General features: G+C 42.6%; 1 protein-coding gene across 2 annotated transcripts in view; it reads left to right on the forward strand.

Annotated features, from left to right (window-relative positions):
• The window catches only part of PREX2 (phosphatidylinositol-3,4,5-trisphosphate dependent Rac exchange factor 2), a 212,528-nt gene that overhangs the window by 87,231 nt on the left and 107,339 nt on the right, over positions 1 to 17,958 (forward strand). For both annotated transcript variants that reach the window (XM_038766581.1, XM_038766580.1), the window contains exons 11-15: positions 2,163 to 2,263; positions 10,556 to 10,659; positions 12,716 to 12,765; positions 15,951 to 16,026; positions 17,408 to 17,480. In XM_038766581.1, coding sequence (XP_038622509.1) covers positions 2,163 to 2,263; positions 10,556 to 10,659; positions 12,716 to 12,765; positions 15,951 to 16,026; positions 17,408 to 17,480 — 404 coding nt within the window. The remainder of the gene's footprint in view (positions 1 to 2,162; positions 2,264 to 10,555; positions 10,660 to 12,715; positions 12,766 to 15,950; positions 16,027 to 17,407; positions 17,481 to 17,958) is intronic.

The raw sequence follows: 17,958 nt of genomic DNA on the forward strand, positions 1-17,958 counted from the left end.
GGAGCTTTCTACATGTTAATGTTACTCTGTTTTATTTCTCTATGCTAAAGTAAGAACAAAAAAGAAAATGAAAGAAAAAAAAACAACCTAAAAGATAGTGTTCGTTACTGTTTGACCTTTAAGATTATTTCCACATTGCCATGATGAAAGAGCCCTAGATGTTGTAGATCGTCTCTGCATATAATGCCGCCTTATCGGCCACAGTGGAGTTTTATAAATTGCCCCCTTCGATGCTACCTTCCAGGCAAAAGCAAAACATAAGCATCACTTGGCAGCAGCAGGGAGTTTGCTAATTACTCTGGCGAAATCTGCAAGTATGGAAAGATGGTGCCTCCTGCTTCTCTGAGCCCTATTATCATTGTGGAATTTGTGTAGAAAGCCTCTGAGCTGTAATTTGCTGTACTTAAGCTATTTTGCCCTCATTCCTTCCCAAGATTATTATTGAGGAGAATGGAAGCCAGCTGTGGTAATTCCACCAAAAAGGTGAAACTCTTCACCTCCTTTCTGTGTGTGTTAAAAAGTGAAAGACACCTATGGCACTTCTAAACTCCCCTTTGCCTAGAAAATGACACAGGGAGAAGGTTACACATGTATCTGCTGTATGACTTTGGGCAAGTCACTTAACTTCCATGTTCCTCAGTTCCCTCATCTATAAAATGGAGTTTCAATACCTGTTGTCCCTCTTACTTAGACTGTGAGGCCCATGTGGGACCTGATTAAATGAAGCTTCAATTTCTCTATTAGTTGTGCAGATAAATTTAGAACTGTCCATTTATTTATTGAGTCCCGGATTCCTTATAGACAAAATATCAGTTGGTAATGATCGGACAATTTTATGTGATTAAAACCTGGGTAGCATTTTCAGTCAGTGAGATAGTATTTATTGAGCACCTAAGGTGTGCCAAGTAATGCACCAACTCCTTGGCAGAGTTCAGTAGAACAAATAGAGATGATCCCTGCCTTCAAGGAGCTTACAATTTAGCATGGGAAATGGACACCAAAATAAATTAGGTAAGAGAGAGCAGCAAGGTATAGAGATACGTACAAAAGTGCGACAGTGGACGTGAATTCCCAAGTAGTTAGGTGTCAAGGGGGTACTCAAGTAATTTTAGGGGGAATATAGGGAGGGCCGATGAGAAACTAGTTGAGACTTGAGGGAATCTGAAGTTTAAGTGCCAACACTTTCATAGCTCTTTGATCCTGACTCCGAGGCTTGCTCATCTGAGGTCTTTGTAAAGATATGAGAGTTAATAATACTCCGTAAGTGTTTACTACGTGCCAGACACTGTACTAAGCGCTGGGGTGGATACAAGCACACAGCCCCTGTTGCACGTGGGGCTCACAATCTCATTTTACAGATTAGGTCACTGAGGCCCAGAAAAGTGAAGTGACTTACCCAAGGTCACACAGAAGACTAGTGGCAGAGCCGGGTTTAGAACCCACGACCTTCTGAATCCCTGTCGCGTGCGCTGTCCACTACACCGTGCTGCTAAGTTTCCAGTCAGGTCCCCAAATGTCTGTTCTCTGTCTTTTTAGTTGTTTGAAACCCGTCCCCACTCCGACTCTATACCTCCTGAAATCCCTGCCCCTCTTAACTCCAACATTCAAAATGATGTGATCAGAACTATGAACTGAAGTATTAATTAAAATAGAACTGTGGTAATGAGGCAGGGAGGCCCGATTGGAAGACCAGGAGGTCCAGGTTCTAGTCCCCAGGTTGGCCACGTGCCTGCTGTGAGACCTTGGGCAAGTCACTTAACCTCTCTATGCCTCAGTGTCTTCATTTCTAAAATAGGGAAAAAATACCAGTTCTCTCTCCTCTCTAGACTGAGTCCCCTGTTCTCTCTCCTCTCTAGACTGAGTCCCCTGTAGGTTAAGGACCGTGTCAGAACTGATTGTGTGTTATCTAGCACGGGCCTTAATAGGGAACTTGGCACATAGTAAATAATAGTTAAATAAATAATAATATTAAATAATAGTAAATAATAGTAAATAAATATCAACATTAATGGCATGGCAGAATTGACTTTTAAAAAAGGGACCCAGATTTAAATGACTTCTTGTGGTTCTTTGCTTTTGGCAAGATATGGTCTGGCGGAGTCCTTTTGGCGAATTGCGTAGTATAAGCATGAGATTTGTCTGATTTATGTATTTTAATACAGTGAGTTTGTGTCCTGGTTGTTGGAAATTGGAGAGATTCACAAACCTGAAGAAGGAGTCCATTTGGGACAAGCATTATTGGAGAATGGTATTATCCACCATGGTAAGTACGTCTGATTATGACTTAGTTGGCTTTGTGTATTATGTTTTCTCATCATAACATTGTTAATAATCTTCCAGGTATGCAGGACATAAGGGAGGCTCAGAAAATAGGACTGCAACAAGCAATCAAATCTATTGAGCACTTACTGTGTGCAGAACACTGTACTAAGCAACAGAGTTGGTAGACACGTTCCCTGCTCACACTCCCTTTGGCGTCGCCCTTGCACTTGGACTTGAACCCTTTATTCACCCTTCCTTCAGCCCCACAGGACTTACCATGGTGGATAATACCATTCTTAATAATTAATAATTCTTACAGATTATTAATGTCTGTAAGCCCTCTTAACTGTAAGCCTGTTGTCCTGTTGTGAGCAGGGAATGTGTCTACCAACTCTGTTGCTTACAGTCTAGAGAGGGCGACAGACATTAATATAAATAAATAATTTTGGAGATTTATGTAAGTCCTGTGGGGCTGAAGGAAGGGTGAATAAAGGGTTCAAGTCCAAGTGCAAGGGTGATGCCGAAGGGAGTGGGAAAAGAAGAAATGAGGGCCTTGTCAGGGAAGGTCTCTTGTGCCTTTACTAAGGCTCTGAAGGTTGGGAGAGTGATCGTTCATCGGATGTGAAAAGGGAAAGTGTTCCAGGCCAGAGGCAGGACATGGGCGAGAGGTCAGCAGTGAGATAGACAAGATCAATCAATCAATCAATCAATCGTATTTATTGAGCGCTTACTATGTGCAGAGCACTGTACTAAGCGCTTGGGAAGTACAAATTGGCAACACATAGAGACAGTCCCTACCCAACAGTGGGCTCACAGTCTAAAAGGGGGAGACAGAGAACAGAACCAAACATACCAACAAAATAGAATAAATAGGATAGAAATGTACAAGTAAAATAAATGAATAAATAGAGTAATAAATATGTACAACCATATATACATATATACAGGTGCTGTGGGGAAGGGAAGGAGGTAAGATGGGGGGATGGAGAGGGGAACGAGGGGGAGAGGAGGGAAGGGGCTCAGTCTGGGAAGGCCTCCTGGAGGAGGTGAGCTCTCAGCAGGGCCTTGAAGGGAGGAAGAGAGCTAGCTTGGCGAAGGGGCAGAGGGAGGGCATTCCAGGCCCGGGGGATGACGTGGGCCGGGGGTCGACGGCGGGACAGGCGAGAACGAGGTACGGTGAGGAGATTAGCGGTGGAGGAGCGGAAGGTGCGGGCTGGGCTGTAGAAGGAGAGAAGGGAGGTGAGGTAGGAGGGGGCGAGGTGATGGACAGCCTTGAAGCCCAGGGTGAGGAGTTTCTGCCTGATGCGCAGATTGATTGGTAGCCACTGGAGACTTTTGAGGAGGGGAGTAATATGCCCAGAGCATTTCTGGACAAAGATAATCCGGGCAGCAGCATGAAGTATGGATTGAAGTGGAGAGAGACACGAGGATGGGAGATCAGAGAGAAGGCTGGTGCAGTAGTCCAGACGGGATAGGATGAGAGCTTGAATGAGCAGGGTAGCAGTTTGGATGGAGAGGAAAGGGCAGATCTTGGCAAGATCGAGGTACAGTGAGTAGGTTGGTGTTAACGGAGCGATCTGTGCCAACTGGGTTGTAACTAGAAATCAGGGAGGTAAGGTAGGAGGGGGCAAGGTGATCAAGTGCTTTAAAGGGGTTCCTGTTCGATGCGGAGGTGGATGGGCAGCTACTGGAGGTTCTTGAGGACCCCCATCTTACCTTCTTCCCTTCCCCACAGCACCTGTATATATGTATATATGGTTGTACATATTTTTTACTCTATTTATTTATTTATTTATTTATTTTACTTGTACATATCTATCCTATTTATTTTATTTTGTTGGTATGTTTGGTTTTGTTCTCTGTCTCCCCCTTTTAGACTGTGAGCCCACTGTTGGGTAGGGACCGTCTCTATGTGTTGCCAATTTGCACTTCCCAAGCGCTTAGTACAGTGCTCTGCACATAGTAAGCGCCCAATAAATACGATTGATGATGATGATGATGATGGGGGGAAGCATGGACTGAACAGTGATCCAGGCAGCAGCGTGAAGTATGGACTGGAGTGGAGAGAGACAGGATGAGGGAGGTCAGCAAGGATTCCGATAGAGTAGTCAAGGCAGATTAGGACAAGTGCTTAGATTAATGTGGAAGCACTTTGGATAGAGAATTTTTGGGGTGTTTAGTGCTTTGTGTCTGAAAAGTTTATGTTTTACACAATCTATGTATATTTTAGACAAGACTGAGGTACAGTGAGTAGGTTGATGTTGGAGGATCAAACCGTATGGCCTGGGTTGTGGAGAAGGGGACGAGTTGATGTTTTAAAGCTGATGTTAAGGAGTTTCTCTCTGATGCAGAGATGGATGGGCAAACCCAGGAGATTTTTGAGGAGTGGAGAAACACGGACTGAAGTTTTTCTTCAGAAAAATGATCCAGGCAGCACTTTGGGTGGAGATGAAAAGGCGGATTTTAGTGATATTGTGAAGATAGAACCGACAGGACTCGGTGACAAGTCGAATGGATGGGTTGAATAAGAGTGATGAATTGGGGATAATGCTAAGGTTTCAGGCTCGTGAGACAGAGGATATTGTGTTAATAATAATAATAATAATGGCATTTATTAAGCATTTACTACATGCAAAGCATTGTTCTAAGCGCCGGGGAGGTTACAAGGCGATCAGGTTGTCCCAAGGGGGCTCACAGTCTTAATCCCCATTTTACAGATGAGGTAATTGAGGCCCAGAGAAGTTAAGTGATTTGCCCAAAGTTACACAGCTGATAAGTGGTGGAGCCGGGATTTGAACCCATGACCTCTGACTCCAAAGCCCGTGCTCTTTCCATTGAGCCGCGCTGCTTCTGTTGTCTGCAGTGATGGGAAACACAGGGAGAGAACAGGGCTTCAATGGGAAGAAAAGGGGTTCTGTTTTGGACAAGTTCTGTTGGCCTTCAGGGAGGGAGCAAGTGTTCTAATAATAATTATAATAGTTGTGGTATTTGTTTAGCACTTACTATGTGTCCGGCACTGTACTAAGCACTAGGGTGGAAGTAAGAAAATTGGGTAGGACACCTAAGGTGTGGAGGAGGAGGCTGATTTTGAGAGGAATCGGGAGCTCTCCTCTTGACATACTGCTAGACAAGATGGGAGAGATGAAGAAGGAGCTGGAAGAGGGAGGGACTGGAGAGGAGTAAGAGAGATTATAGGGGTTTACTTTCTTTTATTTCATCGGAAAGTTACTTAATGGCCACATTCTCACTGCTGTAAAATTTAAAACCCCTAGGTTAGAACTGGCTAGACTTTAAATGAATTGAAATCCACGGTGAGTCATACAGCAAGAACAAATTAGAAGGTTCCTGATTGACTATCTTCATGCTCTGCGTGCGTTTAGGGGGGCTTTGGTCTTTGAATACTTTGTGTTACAGTGACATAGGGTTGAAGAAAAAAGCCCCCAGCAAATGAACTTTTCTCCTGATATTTTCGCTTTGCTGAAGACGCGAATGGCCTTATTATTATTAATGGTAATAATAATAGCAAGCATTAAGCTCTCACTGGGTGCTCAGCCCTGGGGCAGTTTGAAGATGATCAGATCGGACGCAGTGCCCATCTCATACTGCGTTCCTAATCTAAGAGGTAGTGGAATCAGAATAAGGAGTGTAACGTAAAGCAGATTTTAAATAAGGCTTTCAAATAAGTTGTCCTTGGAAGGGAAGGGAAGATTTTGTTGAATGTATTTTTTTTTTCGACTTTTGAGATGTATCAGGTTAATTACCTCGTGAGACGTGAAAAGTTTCTGAGCAGTTTTATTTTGATCACCATTGAAATAACAGAAGTTAAGCTTTCCTGGTTTCAGTTTGTATTTTGATTGCAATAGCCTGACCTATTTTCCTTATCTCTAAACCATCATTCAGAATGCCAGATCACATTACCTTCCTAAGTCACCCAGAATTTTCTTCAGCAGAAAGGGTTGCCAAAATTTTCCCTCCAACCTTTTCAGTTGGGTCCAAAGTACACCAACCCAAATCTCCCCAGTGCAGAGTTAAGTGAACCCCCTTTTGTGATTTCACAATAAAAAGAGTAATTATGTCAGAGTGGGGCTGCATGAGCCAGACATGTTACTTTTATTAGTAGGTGGTTCCAGCTGTGTTTCAGTGAAAATGGGATTCTTAAAATAAAGTTGAACGAACCATCTGTTTCAGAGAGAGTGAGCAAGAATATTTGGCTATTGTTGTTATTATTCACATTGCAAATATTGCTGAGAACTTCACCAGAGGCAAGACTTTAGTGCACTGGTCATTGTTTGAGGCATGCAAGCACTGTGTCTGTGGTATTTTGAAAGAACTGATTATTCTTTTCTCATTTGGCTCATCTTGTGCCAAGCTGAAATGCTCAATACGTGGGAATTCAGAAACCCATTGATTGTGAATATTGTCGCCTTAAGGGCGGCAGAGAACCCTACCACATCTTCCACATCAGAAAGACCAGCAAATATGTCAATTAATGAACTGATCAGCTCCCCTGTTACATTACATGAGAGGGGAAGAAAGGAGCAGTTTCACAAAAGCCAACTATTCCAGCACTGCGGAAGGGATTTTCCCATTACTGTTTGGTCTGAGGAGGTAGTTAGGGAGCAAGCTGAGCCTTCTAATAATAATAATAATAATAATGACTTTATTAAGCGCTTACTATGTGCAAAGCACTGTTCTAAGCGCTGGGGAGTTTACAAGGTGATCAGGTTGTCCCAAGGGGGGCTCACAGTCTTAATCCCCATTTTACAGATGAGGGAACTGAGGCCCAGAGAAGTGAAGTGACTTGCCCAAAGTCACACAGCTGACAATTGGCGGAGCCGGGATTTGAACCCATGAACTCTGACTCCAAAGCCCGGGCTCTTTCCAGTGAGCCACACTGCTTCTCTGTGAGAAGCAGCATTCATTCATTCAATCGTATTTATTGAGCACTTACTGTGTGCAGAGCACTGTACTAAGCGCTTGGAAAGTACCATTCCACAACAGAGACAACCGAGAAGCAGCGTGGCTTAGAGGAACGAGCACAGACTTGGGAGTCAGAGGCTTTGGGTTCAAATCCCAGCCCTGCCACTTGTCAGCTGTGTGACTTTGGGCAAGTCACTTAACTTCTCTATGCCTCAGTTACCTCAACTGCAAAATGGGAACTGATGTGAGCCCCACGTGGGACAACCTGATAACCTTGTATCTACCCCAGCACTTAGAACAGTGCTTGCACGTAGTGAGCGCTTAACAAATACCATCATTATTATTAATATAATCCCTACCCAACAACGTGCTAATAGTATAGAAGGGGGAGACAGACAACAAAACCAAACACGTAGACAGGCCTCAGAAGCATCATTAGCATGACCTAATGGGTAGAGCCGAACCTGAGAGTTAAAAGGACCCAAGTTTTAATTTTGGCTTGTCTTTTTTGGGAAAGTCACTTCACTTCTCTATGCCTCAGTTACCTCATCTATAAAATGGGGATTAAGATCGTGAGCCCTGGTACAGAGACTGTGTCCAACATGATTATCTTATTTCTACCCCAGTGCTTAGAACAGTGCCTGGCACTGTAAACTCTTAACAAATACTATTACAAAAATGATGCCTCAAGAGTTGCCTTGATAGGAGCAGAGAAAAAAAATGGATCTCAAATCTCTTTTTATTTCATCCTACAAACGTAATCTTTCTTTAAATCTAAAAAAACAGAAACTGGTTGGAGACAGGGAAAAAAATGAGACCTGATTTGGGATTTCAAAAATATTTTCAAATTTTTCCCTTCTGTTTTTTGCTACACACTTTTGTTTTCTTTAAGCTCAGTATGGGCAGAGAAATGTGTCTACCAACTCTTATATTGTACTCTCCTGAGTGTTTAGAACAGTGCACAACTCACAGTAAGCATTCACTAAATGAGTGATCAGTTGTTTTCAGTTTAATCTGCAGGAGATGGAACAAAATGCATAGGGAGCCCATGAGTTTCTGGAATTTAGGAAGCTTTTTTACTTGTTAAGTACTTGCTATGTGCCAGGTACTATATTAAACACTGGGGTAGATAAAAGGTAATTTGGTTGGACACAGTCTCTGTCCCACAAGGGGCTCACAGTCTAAGCTTCGAGCAAGGATTGGTTGTGGATTGGTTTGGGGATAGCATGTGCATCTTTGGATACTTTTTTGAACCAGTAATTAGCCCACCCTATATAAGAACACTGAAATCTAGGAGAAATTAATTCACATGGTTTTGGGGCCATTTTTGACCATTAACTAAGCCAATCTTCCCATTCAAGTGGAAGCAGAACTGTCATGGAAATGAGTGAGTCCTCCTATAAACTCCAGTCCCTGTCATGAGCAGAATATGGGTATAAGGTTAGCCTTTGAAGGACTGGAATACCAGTATGAGATTGGTTTTGAATCTTTTTATAAAATAGTATGTAAGTGCTTACTATGTGCCAGGCATTGGGGTAGATATAAGGTAATCAGGTTGGACACAGTCCCTGTCCCAGATGGGGCTCAGAGGCTTAATCTCCATTTTACAGATGAGGTAATTGAGGCAAAGAGAAGTGAAGTGACTTTCCCGACGTCACTCAGCAGGCAAGTGGCAGAGCTGGGACTAGCACCCAGGTCCTTCTGACTCCCACCCAGAAATAGTGGATTCTGTCTTTGTAAGAGAAAGCTGGGAGGGTATTTTAATACCGGTTTTCAGATGTGAAGAAAAGTGCCTAGAGGATTGGGACCAGTTGTTCTCAATTTCCACTGAGGCCTGAAAAGCGGAAACAAGCACAGACCGACTAAAGCCTACAGGTGTTAGTTTAGGTCAAAAAAAGACTTGCTAAACATTGGAGTGGATCACCAAAGGAGATTAATCGATCAGTGATATTTATAGAGCATTTACTGTGTACAGAGAACTGTACTAAGTGCTTGGGAAGGTATAATACAACAGAGAATGTGGAATCTCTTTTTGTGGAGGTCCCTCAACCTGGATAGATTCTCATTTTGTCATCGTTTAGGGTTATGGGGCAATGGATAAATTGCCTATCAAGTCCTCAGCATGTTAACAATTTTATAATTCTAGGTTTAAAAGAATATTTTTATGAAGGGAATTAATTCCTCATGTAAAGTACTTTCATAAAAGAACATATCTATTACTCTATTACTCTATTTATTTATTTATTTTACTCGTACATATCTATTCTATTTATTTCATTTTGTTAATATGTTTAGTTTTGTTCTCTGTCTCCCCCTTCTAGACTGTGAGCCCACTGTTGGGTAGGGACTGTCTCTATATGTTGCCAACTTGTACTTCCCAAGCGCTTAGTACAGTGCTCTGCACACAGTAAGCGCTCAATAAATATGATTGATCTCCATTTTCCTGTAATTGTATGAAAATGGGGAATTATAATGGCACCATTATAACAGTATTTATTAAGCTCTTCCTCCGTGCTACGAACTGTGCTAAGCACTGGGGTAGATACAAGAAATTCAGGTTGGACACAGTTCTTGCCTCACACGGGGCTCACGATCTTACACCCCATTTTACAGATGAAGTAACTGAGGTATAGAGAAGTGAAGTGATTTGCCCAGGCTCACGCAGCTGACAAATGGTGGATTTGGGATTAAAACCCAGGTCCTTCTTACTCCCAGTTCTGTGGTCTATCCACCAGCCCGCACTACTTCCCTGTAAACAGCGATGACAATGAAGAAAGAAAGGGGTCTTTGGTGGGTTTTGATTAGCTTATCGTATTAAAGAAAAGAATATATGATTTATCATACCATGTGCTTCATTTTACTGCCGATTTTCTCTCTTCCTTCCACTTTACCCATTTGTTTGGGGAGAGTGGTGGACTTTGGTTTTTCAGAATGAAGAAGGGCTCACAGTCTTAGGAGGAGAGAGTAGGATTTAATCCCCATTTTACAGATGAGGAAACTGTTACACAGTGAAGTGAGGTGACCTGCCCAAGGTCACGCACCAGTTAAGTGGCAGAACCAAGATTTGAATCCAGGACTCCAAGACCTGTGATCTTTCTACTAGGCCACACTGCTTCCCTCTAGGCCTCGTGGCTTCCCAACAAACATTAACCAACAATTTTTTTTTTTTATAGTCTTGAACTTTTTTGTTTCCAAATCCTTAACATTATCATAGTCTAGTGGAAATCACTTTCTGTGTTTTTGAAGCTTGAAATATCCCATTTTATTGAAACTGCAGTTGGGGACCAAATGGGCTCTGGATCGTGTCCTCAGCCGTTCTTTTTCTATGTTAACATTTTCAACTCTGAACACATTATTTATTCTTCCCCTTTAGTTACTGATAAGCATCAATTCAAACCAGAACAGATGTTATATAGATTCCGCTACGATGATGGAACGTTTTATCCAAGAAATGAGATGCAGGATGTGATTTCCAAGGTAATAGACTCCTGTTCTGTTTCTCTGCCTGGGCCACCCAGAGTGGCTCATGTCCTGCTGGGGAGTTGTTCAGCATGGCATGCACGTCGAGGGGTTAGGGAGAAGCAAGTGAACCGACAAACCACCAGTGAAATCCTCCCTGCGTGCTTCAGAGCCTTTTTGGTTTCTTGTTAAGTTTCCAAGCCTTGAGGGGTGATCTTTTCAGGCAGCTCTAAATCAGTCAGCGGTATTTACTGAGCACTTACGGGGTGCAGAGCACTTGGGAAGGTGCATATGGTAGTTAGGATCCCTGCCCACAAGGAACTTAGAATCTGTGAGGGGAGACAGACATTCAAGTAGATTGGGGACAGGGAAAATTGTAGAGTAGCTTAGTCTAGCAGAAGCCGGCCTGATGGATATGGGCATAAGTGCTGTGGGGCACGGAGGCAATAAAGGGAGCGTGTCTGGACGACACGGGAGGGAGAAGAAGAGGAAAGGAGTGTATGTGTTAAAGCACAGCAGAGAGGCATGTCGCCAGTGAATGAGTCCAGCTTTAGCAGGCTCTTGACAGGTAGGCGTTGCTCTCGGCATAAGCAGCGGCCCTCTCCGCTCTTCCAGGCCAGAGCGTGGACCCTTGGGAAGAAGATTAAGTGGTCTGCAGACCGAAGTAACGGCCCATCCCTAGTCCCAACCAGTAGAACTACTGGGAGGCATCTACTGGGGGTAGCGCTCTGTGCTAGGGGTTTCGAGAAGAATAGGAGTTAAAGATAATAATAATAATGATGGCATTTGTTAAGTGCTTACTATCTGCAAAGCACTGTTCTAAGCACTGGGAGGGATAAAAGGTGACCAGGTTGTCCCACATGGGGCTCACAGTCTTAATCCCCATTTTACAGATGAGGTAACTGAGGCTTAGAGAAGTTAAGTGACTTGCCCAAGGTCACACAGCAGACATGTGTTGGAGCTGGGATTAGAACCCATGACCCCTGGCTCCCAAGCCCGTGCTCTTTCCACTGAGCCACGCTGCTTCTCCCTGTTTTGAGGGAAATATAATAAAGTCCATCTTGACAGAGGTATTGGACTTCTCGTGCCCAACATTTATTCAAGAAACGGCCAAAAAGCCCAACAGTCTGGGGCACATTTATAAAAGAAATTCAAATTGTTTGTGAGATGAACATGAATTAAAGAATGCATTGAAAGACTCAGAAATATTGATGGTGATACCTGGATGGGTCAGATGATTTTTGTTGAAATCATGAGTATTGGAAGCACATTCTATCTTCCCTTTTATTCTCAGGGACTGACTACACTGGGGTCAAGGGGAGGAAGAAAACACAGGGGAAAATCAATTAATCAAGTTTATTAAGAGCCTATTGTGTGCAGAGCACTGTACTAAGTGCTTGAGAGACTGTGATATAACAGAGTTGGCCGACACGTTCCATGCCCACAACAAGCTTACAGTCTAGAGGGGGAGATAAAGGTTTCAAAGCTTTAGCAATCAAGAATGTCTGGGCTACAAATTTTAGAAAGCGTATCGTCTAAGAGCAATTGCTGAGCATGCTTCAGACTGAACAGTTGTTTATTTTCGTATTGAATGTCCGCAGATTTAGATGAGTGGTAGGATCATAATAAGTATGACTGATCCATGAAACAATCAGTCTCATTTTTTTAAATGTTCCTACCATGTGCAGAACACTGTACTAAGCACTTGGGAGAGTACAGTAGAATAATGGAAATGATCCCTGCCCACAGTGAATTTACCAAGTCCCATGATATATGAGTAGTGCTTAGTATCTATCCTTACATGACGTACTGCCAGTACTTATTGCAAATTGAAGTATTTTTACTGTCACTTCAAAATAATTGTTGGCAGGAGAATGGTAACATACTTTTGTTTACTCACACCTTTGTTCTCAGAATTGACGTTCGCACCTTATAATAACTGAAGAATTTTCAAATGAGTCATGACTGTTTCAGGCTTCCAATTATTTCATGGCAAAAATTTGTGGTATGTTAATGCTACTGGAGTGGTCTGTTGTATGTTCACGTTTGTTGACATGTGTTTTATTTTATATAGGGTGTGAGATTATACTGTCGCCTTCATAGCCTGTTCACTCCAGTGATAAGGTGAGTTTGGCTGTGAAGTTCTCATGGGTGAAGAATAGAAATATTTAAACTGTGAGCTCTAGAAATAGCATTCAGGTAAAAATGGTTTTGCCCCACTCCCTGTAGTGGGATCAATAGATATTTAACTAAAGGGGGTTATGGGGGTCTTGATTACTCAGGAACTGATTAATGAGGTGATAGGCTCCCGCTCTTCTTCCACCTGGCTTCTGTTTACCCCTTTGGCTTGTTTGCTGCTCATAAGCATCTCCCTCTCCAAATCGGACAGAAGAAGCGGCCGATCACACAGCAGCTAATTTTACTGTTTTGGCCTAGAGGAGGAAAGGTGGAAGCTAGAGACTATTAAGATTTTAAAATCCTTGAGAGCAAGGTTTGTGTCTACCAACTCTTATGTAATGTACTCTCCTGAGCGCTAGGTACAATGTCGTGCACACACTAAGAGCCCAATAAAAACCACTGATGAAGATAATTGATGAAGATGTAGACTGTAAGTTTGTTGTGGGCAGGGAACGTGTCTGCCAACTTGATTGTATTCTCGCAAGTGCTTAGTACAGTGTTCTGCACGTAACTAGTCAATAAATACTATTAATGATGATAGTGTAGGCTCCTCATCACTTGGCTATTTTGTTTCCCGAGGGTATCTGATAATGGTTGTTTGAAATTTAAATTTACCTCTCTGATTTCATCTCCCAGCTGCCCCTCTGGCTCATTCCCATTCTTGTCTCCATCATCTCACTGATAAAACAGGAAGAAGCTGAAATCTGCCCCTCAATCAGGCAGAAGGTTTGTGAGCATTTTGAGCATTGGACCGTCACCACAGAGAAGCAGCTTGGCCTACTGGATAGAGCATGGGCGTGGGAGCCAGAAGGACCTAGGTTGTAATTCTGGCTCTGCCATTTGTCTACTATGTGACCTTGGGGGAGTCACTTAACTTCTGTGGCCCTCAGTTACCTCATCTCTAAAATGGGGATTAAGACTGTGAGCCCCAAGTGGAACAGGGACTGGATCCACCTATGTTGTATCTACCCCAGCGCTTAGTCCAGTGCCTGACTCATAGTAGACCCCCCCAAAAAACCACCAAAATAACGAAAAACAAAAATCCAAGATCCAAGAAGAAAGTGGCACCTATGTGGTGTTCATCAAATCAATCGATCAGTGGTATTCATCGAGCAGAAAGCACTGTCCTAAGCACTGGGGAGAGTGTAGTAGAGTTGATAGACACGATCCTTGCCCACAAGGGGTTTACAATTTAGCTTTCCTCAACTGTTTGGGAAACCAAGTCTTAAGTTCCTGGTCAGGTTTTCAGCCTCAGTGGCTAATATGTTTCAGAATCACCTTTCCCGTGTGAAACAGTAAAGTCCCTAAACCTTCCCTAGAACCTCACTGCTAGGTTAAAGTAATTTTCTTTGTTTTTGCAATGTATGAGATTTCGAGCTTCTTTTAAATGGTACATGTTAAGCGCTTGCTATGTAGTATTTGTTAAATGCTTACTAAATGCCAGGACGTACTAAGCACAGGGGTTGATACAGGCAGATTGGGTTGGACACAGTCCCAGTCCCATGTGAGGCTCACAGTCTCGATGCCCATTTCAGAGATGAGGTAACTGAGGCACAGAGAAGTAAAGTGACTTGCCCAACGTCACACAGCAGATATATGGCAGAGCCAGGATTAGAACAATGACTCTCTGACTCCCAGGCTTGTGGTCTTTCCACTATGCCATGCTGCTTCTATATATGTACATGTGTCAACCACTGTTCCAAGCATTGAGATAGATACAAGTTAATTAGGTTGGACACAGTCCCTTTCCCACATATGGACAAAGTAAGAGGAAATCCCCATTTCACAGTTGTAAAAACGGAGGCCCGCAGAAGTCTTGACTTGCCCAAGGTCCCACAGCAGACACGGCACTACGAAGATTAGAATTCAGGTCCTCTGATTTCCAGACCTGTGCTCTATCCACAAGGCCAAGATGTTTCTCTAGCTAACTGGAACTAACAATATCTCAGTATTGTTCAGGAGGTTTTGGTCTCAAACTCTAGATTCTGCTTACTCCAACAGATCTGGCCAGTCAGTAATAGTGTTGTCAAATAGGAGAAAACTGTACCCAAAAAACTATTCCCAACTACAGGGTGAGAAAATGAGTGTTATGTAGCTGAGTCTCTGATTTGCAAATGCAGTATAATTGGGAGAAAGTTTTGACCAAGAGAGTTATGCAGAATGTAGAGTTTATAAAAGCAAACAGCCCTTTTTTTCCCCTGGCAGTGTTTATCCTTTACATATTAAGCTGGTGGATGTTCTGGGGGAAGTAACCATAAGATAGATAGAATGTGTGATATCCATGTTTTCTGTCTGCATGAACTCTTCTTTTGAGATCCACCAGACTTGAAATGCCCCCCGATTCCAAATGAACTACTAATAGAGTTCTCTTCTCATTATTATATTGACAATATATTCATCTGTAATCAATTACCAGTAAGTGATGATCCATCAGCATCTTGGGTAATGGATGATGACTTGCTGTCAATACAGTCCACTCAATATTAAGACAGTCAAACTTTTTCACTGATTTTTGGTGGTGTTGGCAGCTACAGATCAGTGACTGAAGACATGGAATGACTAAAGTTTTATATAATCACGGAGGTCAGAGACATTGCTTAATCTTCAGCTTTAGTTTTTCTGCCGTTAGGAAAAAAGGCCATCCCTTTCTGGAGGTAGGCATTTAAAACTACGCAAATTTTTTTTTATTAGTGAAGTCAGCTTCAGTAGAGTGTTTAAAAGGTAATCAATCGATCAATGGAATTTATTGAACACTTTCTGTATGCAGAGGACTGTTGTAAGTGCTTGGGAGAGGGTGATACAATAGAGTTGGTAGATACGTTCCCCACCCACAATGGGCACTGGAAACATAGGAAGAAGAATATTTTTACATTCCTTCTACTGCCTGAGTTATTATCAGGGCAGAAAGTAGAAGAACATATTCTTATTTTACAAAAGCAAAGTAGTTTAAACAGATGCCATATTTTGACATGACTTATACCTTTACCACTGGGACTGAAAGTAGGATTCATCAAGGTTCTGCAGATTTTCAGAAACCGTACTTCAGTTGTTGTGGTGTTGCTTTTAGATAGGAATCCAACATGCCTGTTTATCCTTTGGTACAAAGGAGTTTTTTTGTTCTTTTCTTGTAGGGATAAAGATTACCATCTAAGGACCTACAAATCTGTGGTCATGGCTAACAAATTAATAGATTGGCTAATTGCCCAGGTAACTAGACCTTTTGGTAGGGGTGGTTGCTGTTGATCATTTCCGTTACTCAAAGGTCCGTGCGGTTTACAAAGCGTGATCCCACAGGAACATCACTTCTGAGTATTTAAAGCATTGGATTTAGTATCCTATTATGCAAAGCCACAAAATGGGAAGGTCTCAATCTAAATAACTGTGATCAAAAGGTTCATGGCTGTTAAAACAAAGTCAAGATGAGTGTAACCTTACTACAGCCATAAAAGAGTAGGTATGGTCCTGATTCAGGCCATCCGGTGTTAGAATAATTTTTTTTCCACCGATTTGTTTCATTTAACTCTGGTGCTTCTATTGACAATTAGGTGGAAATTTTAGCTGAGAGGGTTTGGGGAGTAAGTTCTCAGAGGTTGCGAGTAGAAGTATTTAAACTCTGGACACCAGCCAGACAGACAGGCAGACAGGCCATTAGTATTATTTGGAATATTGCTGTTCCACCATCTTGAAATGAATTACATATGTGTTTGAGTAGAAGTCTAAGCACCTGTGTTCATGGGTTGTTCCTTAAGAGGGAGAAGGCCCATGTAGTTGCTGCTGCTCTACTGCTAGTTGGGGTGTGGGTGGTGGTTGTTGTGTGTATGTTCCCAGGTGACATGATAATAATGATAATAATTGTGTTGTTTGTTAAGTGCTTAGTACATGCCAGGCACTGTACTAACCACTGTGGGGAAACAAGCAAATCGGGTTGGGCATAGTCCCTGTCCCTCATGGGGCTCACTGTCCCAGTCCCCATTTTACAGATGAGGTAGCTGAGGCTCAGAGAAGTGCCCTCAGAGAAGTGAAGTGACTTGCCCAAGGTCACACAGTAGACAAGTGGTGGAGCCGGGATTAGAACCTTCTGACTCCCAGCTCTCATAGCATAGTGGATAAAACACGGGCCTGTGTACGGAAGGTGTCCAAGGGAAAGGCTGGGAATTCCTGCTCTAGTCTGATCTCCCCTTCAGGTAGATTACAGTGAGACAAAAGTCTCATTAAAAATCTTCATCAAGGAAGGTTCCCTTGGCAACCCCATTGTAGCATTTAATAACTATCCCTGTCCAAACCAGAAAAGAAAATTGAGATTGTTGTTGTCCTCAGTCAGACTCTTTTAGTACTGAATAAAGAAGCCTATTTCTCAAGAAATCTTTCACACCTGTTGCTAATTGATTGCCGAAAGAACAGATTTTAAATTTTGATATACTAATAGAGGGCCCTGAGAGATGATGTTGGGAAGTATGCATTGTCTTTGACTCAGTAGGGTTAAAGCCTAGAAGTGACTAAGCTGTCACTGAGTGAGAGGGAAGGGGGAAATTTGATCAGACCTTGAATTCTGAGTCATTATTTTGTACCCTGGTTTTATGGTCAACAGGGGGATTGCCGGACCAGGGAAGACGCCATGATCTTCAGCGTGGGACTTTGCGACAATGGGTTTATGCATCATGGTAAGAATACATATTCTAGAGGCCAAAGCTCACTGATTCCATTGTTCTGTTGGGTAGTAGGAAACAGAACAAGGTTTCTGCTGAGAGCACAGTGAAAGATACTGCGGAGATCTCAGTGGTCCAGTGTTATTCCTCGTGGAAGATGTTTAGAGTTGAGACACAAAAAGGTGTTTTGCAACTTTTTAAAATAAAAATAAAAGACTTTTGAATGAAATATGCAGGAAAAAAAATTAAAACATCTTCTGGGTTGAAATTCTGCTGTGGTTTCCAGGGGAGAAATTACTCATACAGTAGAAGGTTCCTGTTTTGGGTATTAGCTTTGTTCAGGCCTTTTCCTTTCAAGGTTGCTAATTGGAGGGGGAACTTCCTTTCCAGCCAGTTGGTCCCATTGCTTAGGACCTGAGTTGCTCAGGCAGAATCTAATGCACTACCCTTTATTTAGGGTAGAGTGCCATGTGTGGCAAGGAGAATGGCAAGA

The sequence above is a fragment of the Tachyglossus aculeatus genome, chromosome 25 (assembly GCF_015852505.1).
Source record: "Tachyglossus aculeatus isolate mTacAcu1 chromosome 25, mTacAcu1.pri, whole genome shotgun sequence".
In the NCBI taxonomy this organism is placed as follows: Eukaryota; Metazoa; Chordata; class Mammalia; order Monotremata; family Tachyglossidae; genus Tachyglossus; species Tachyglossus aculeatus.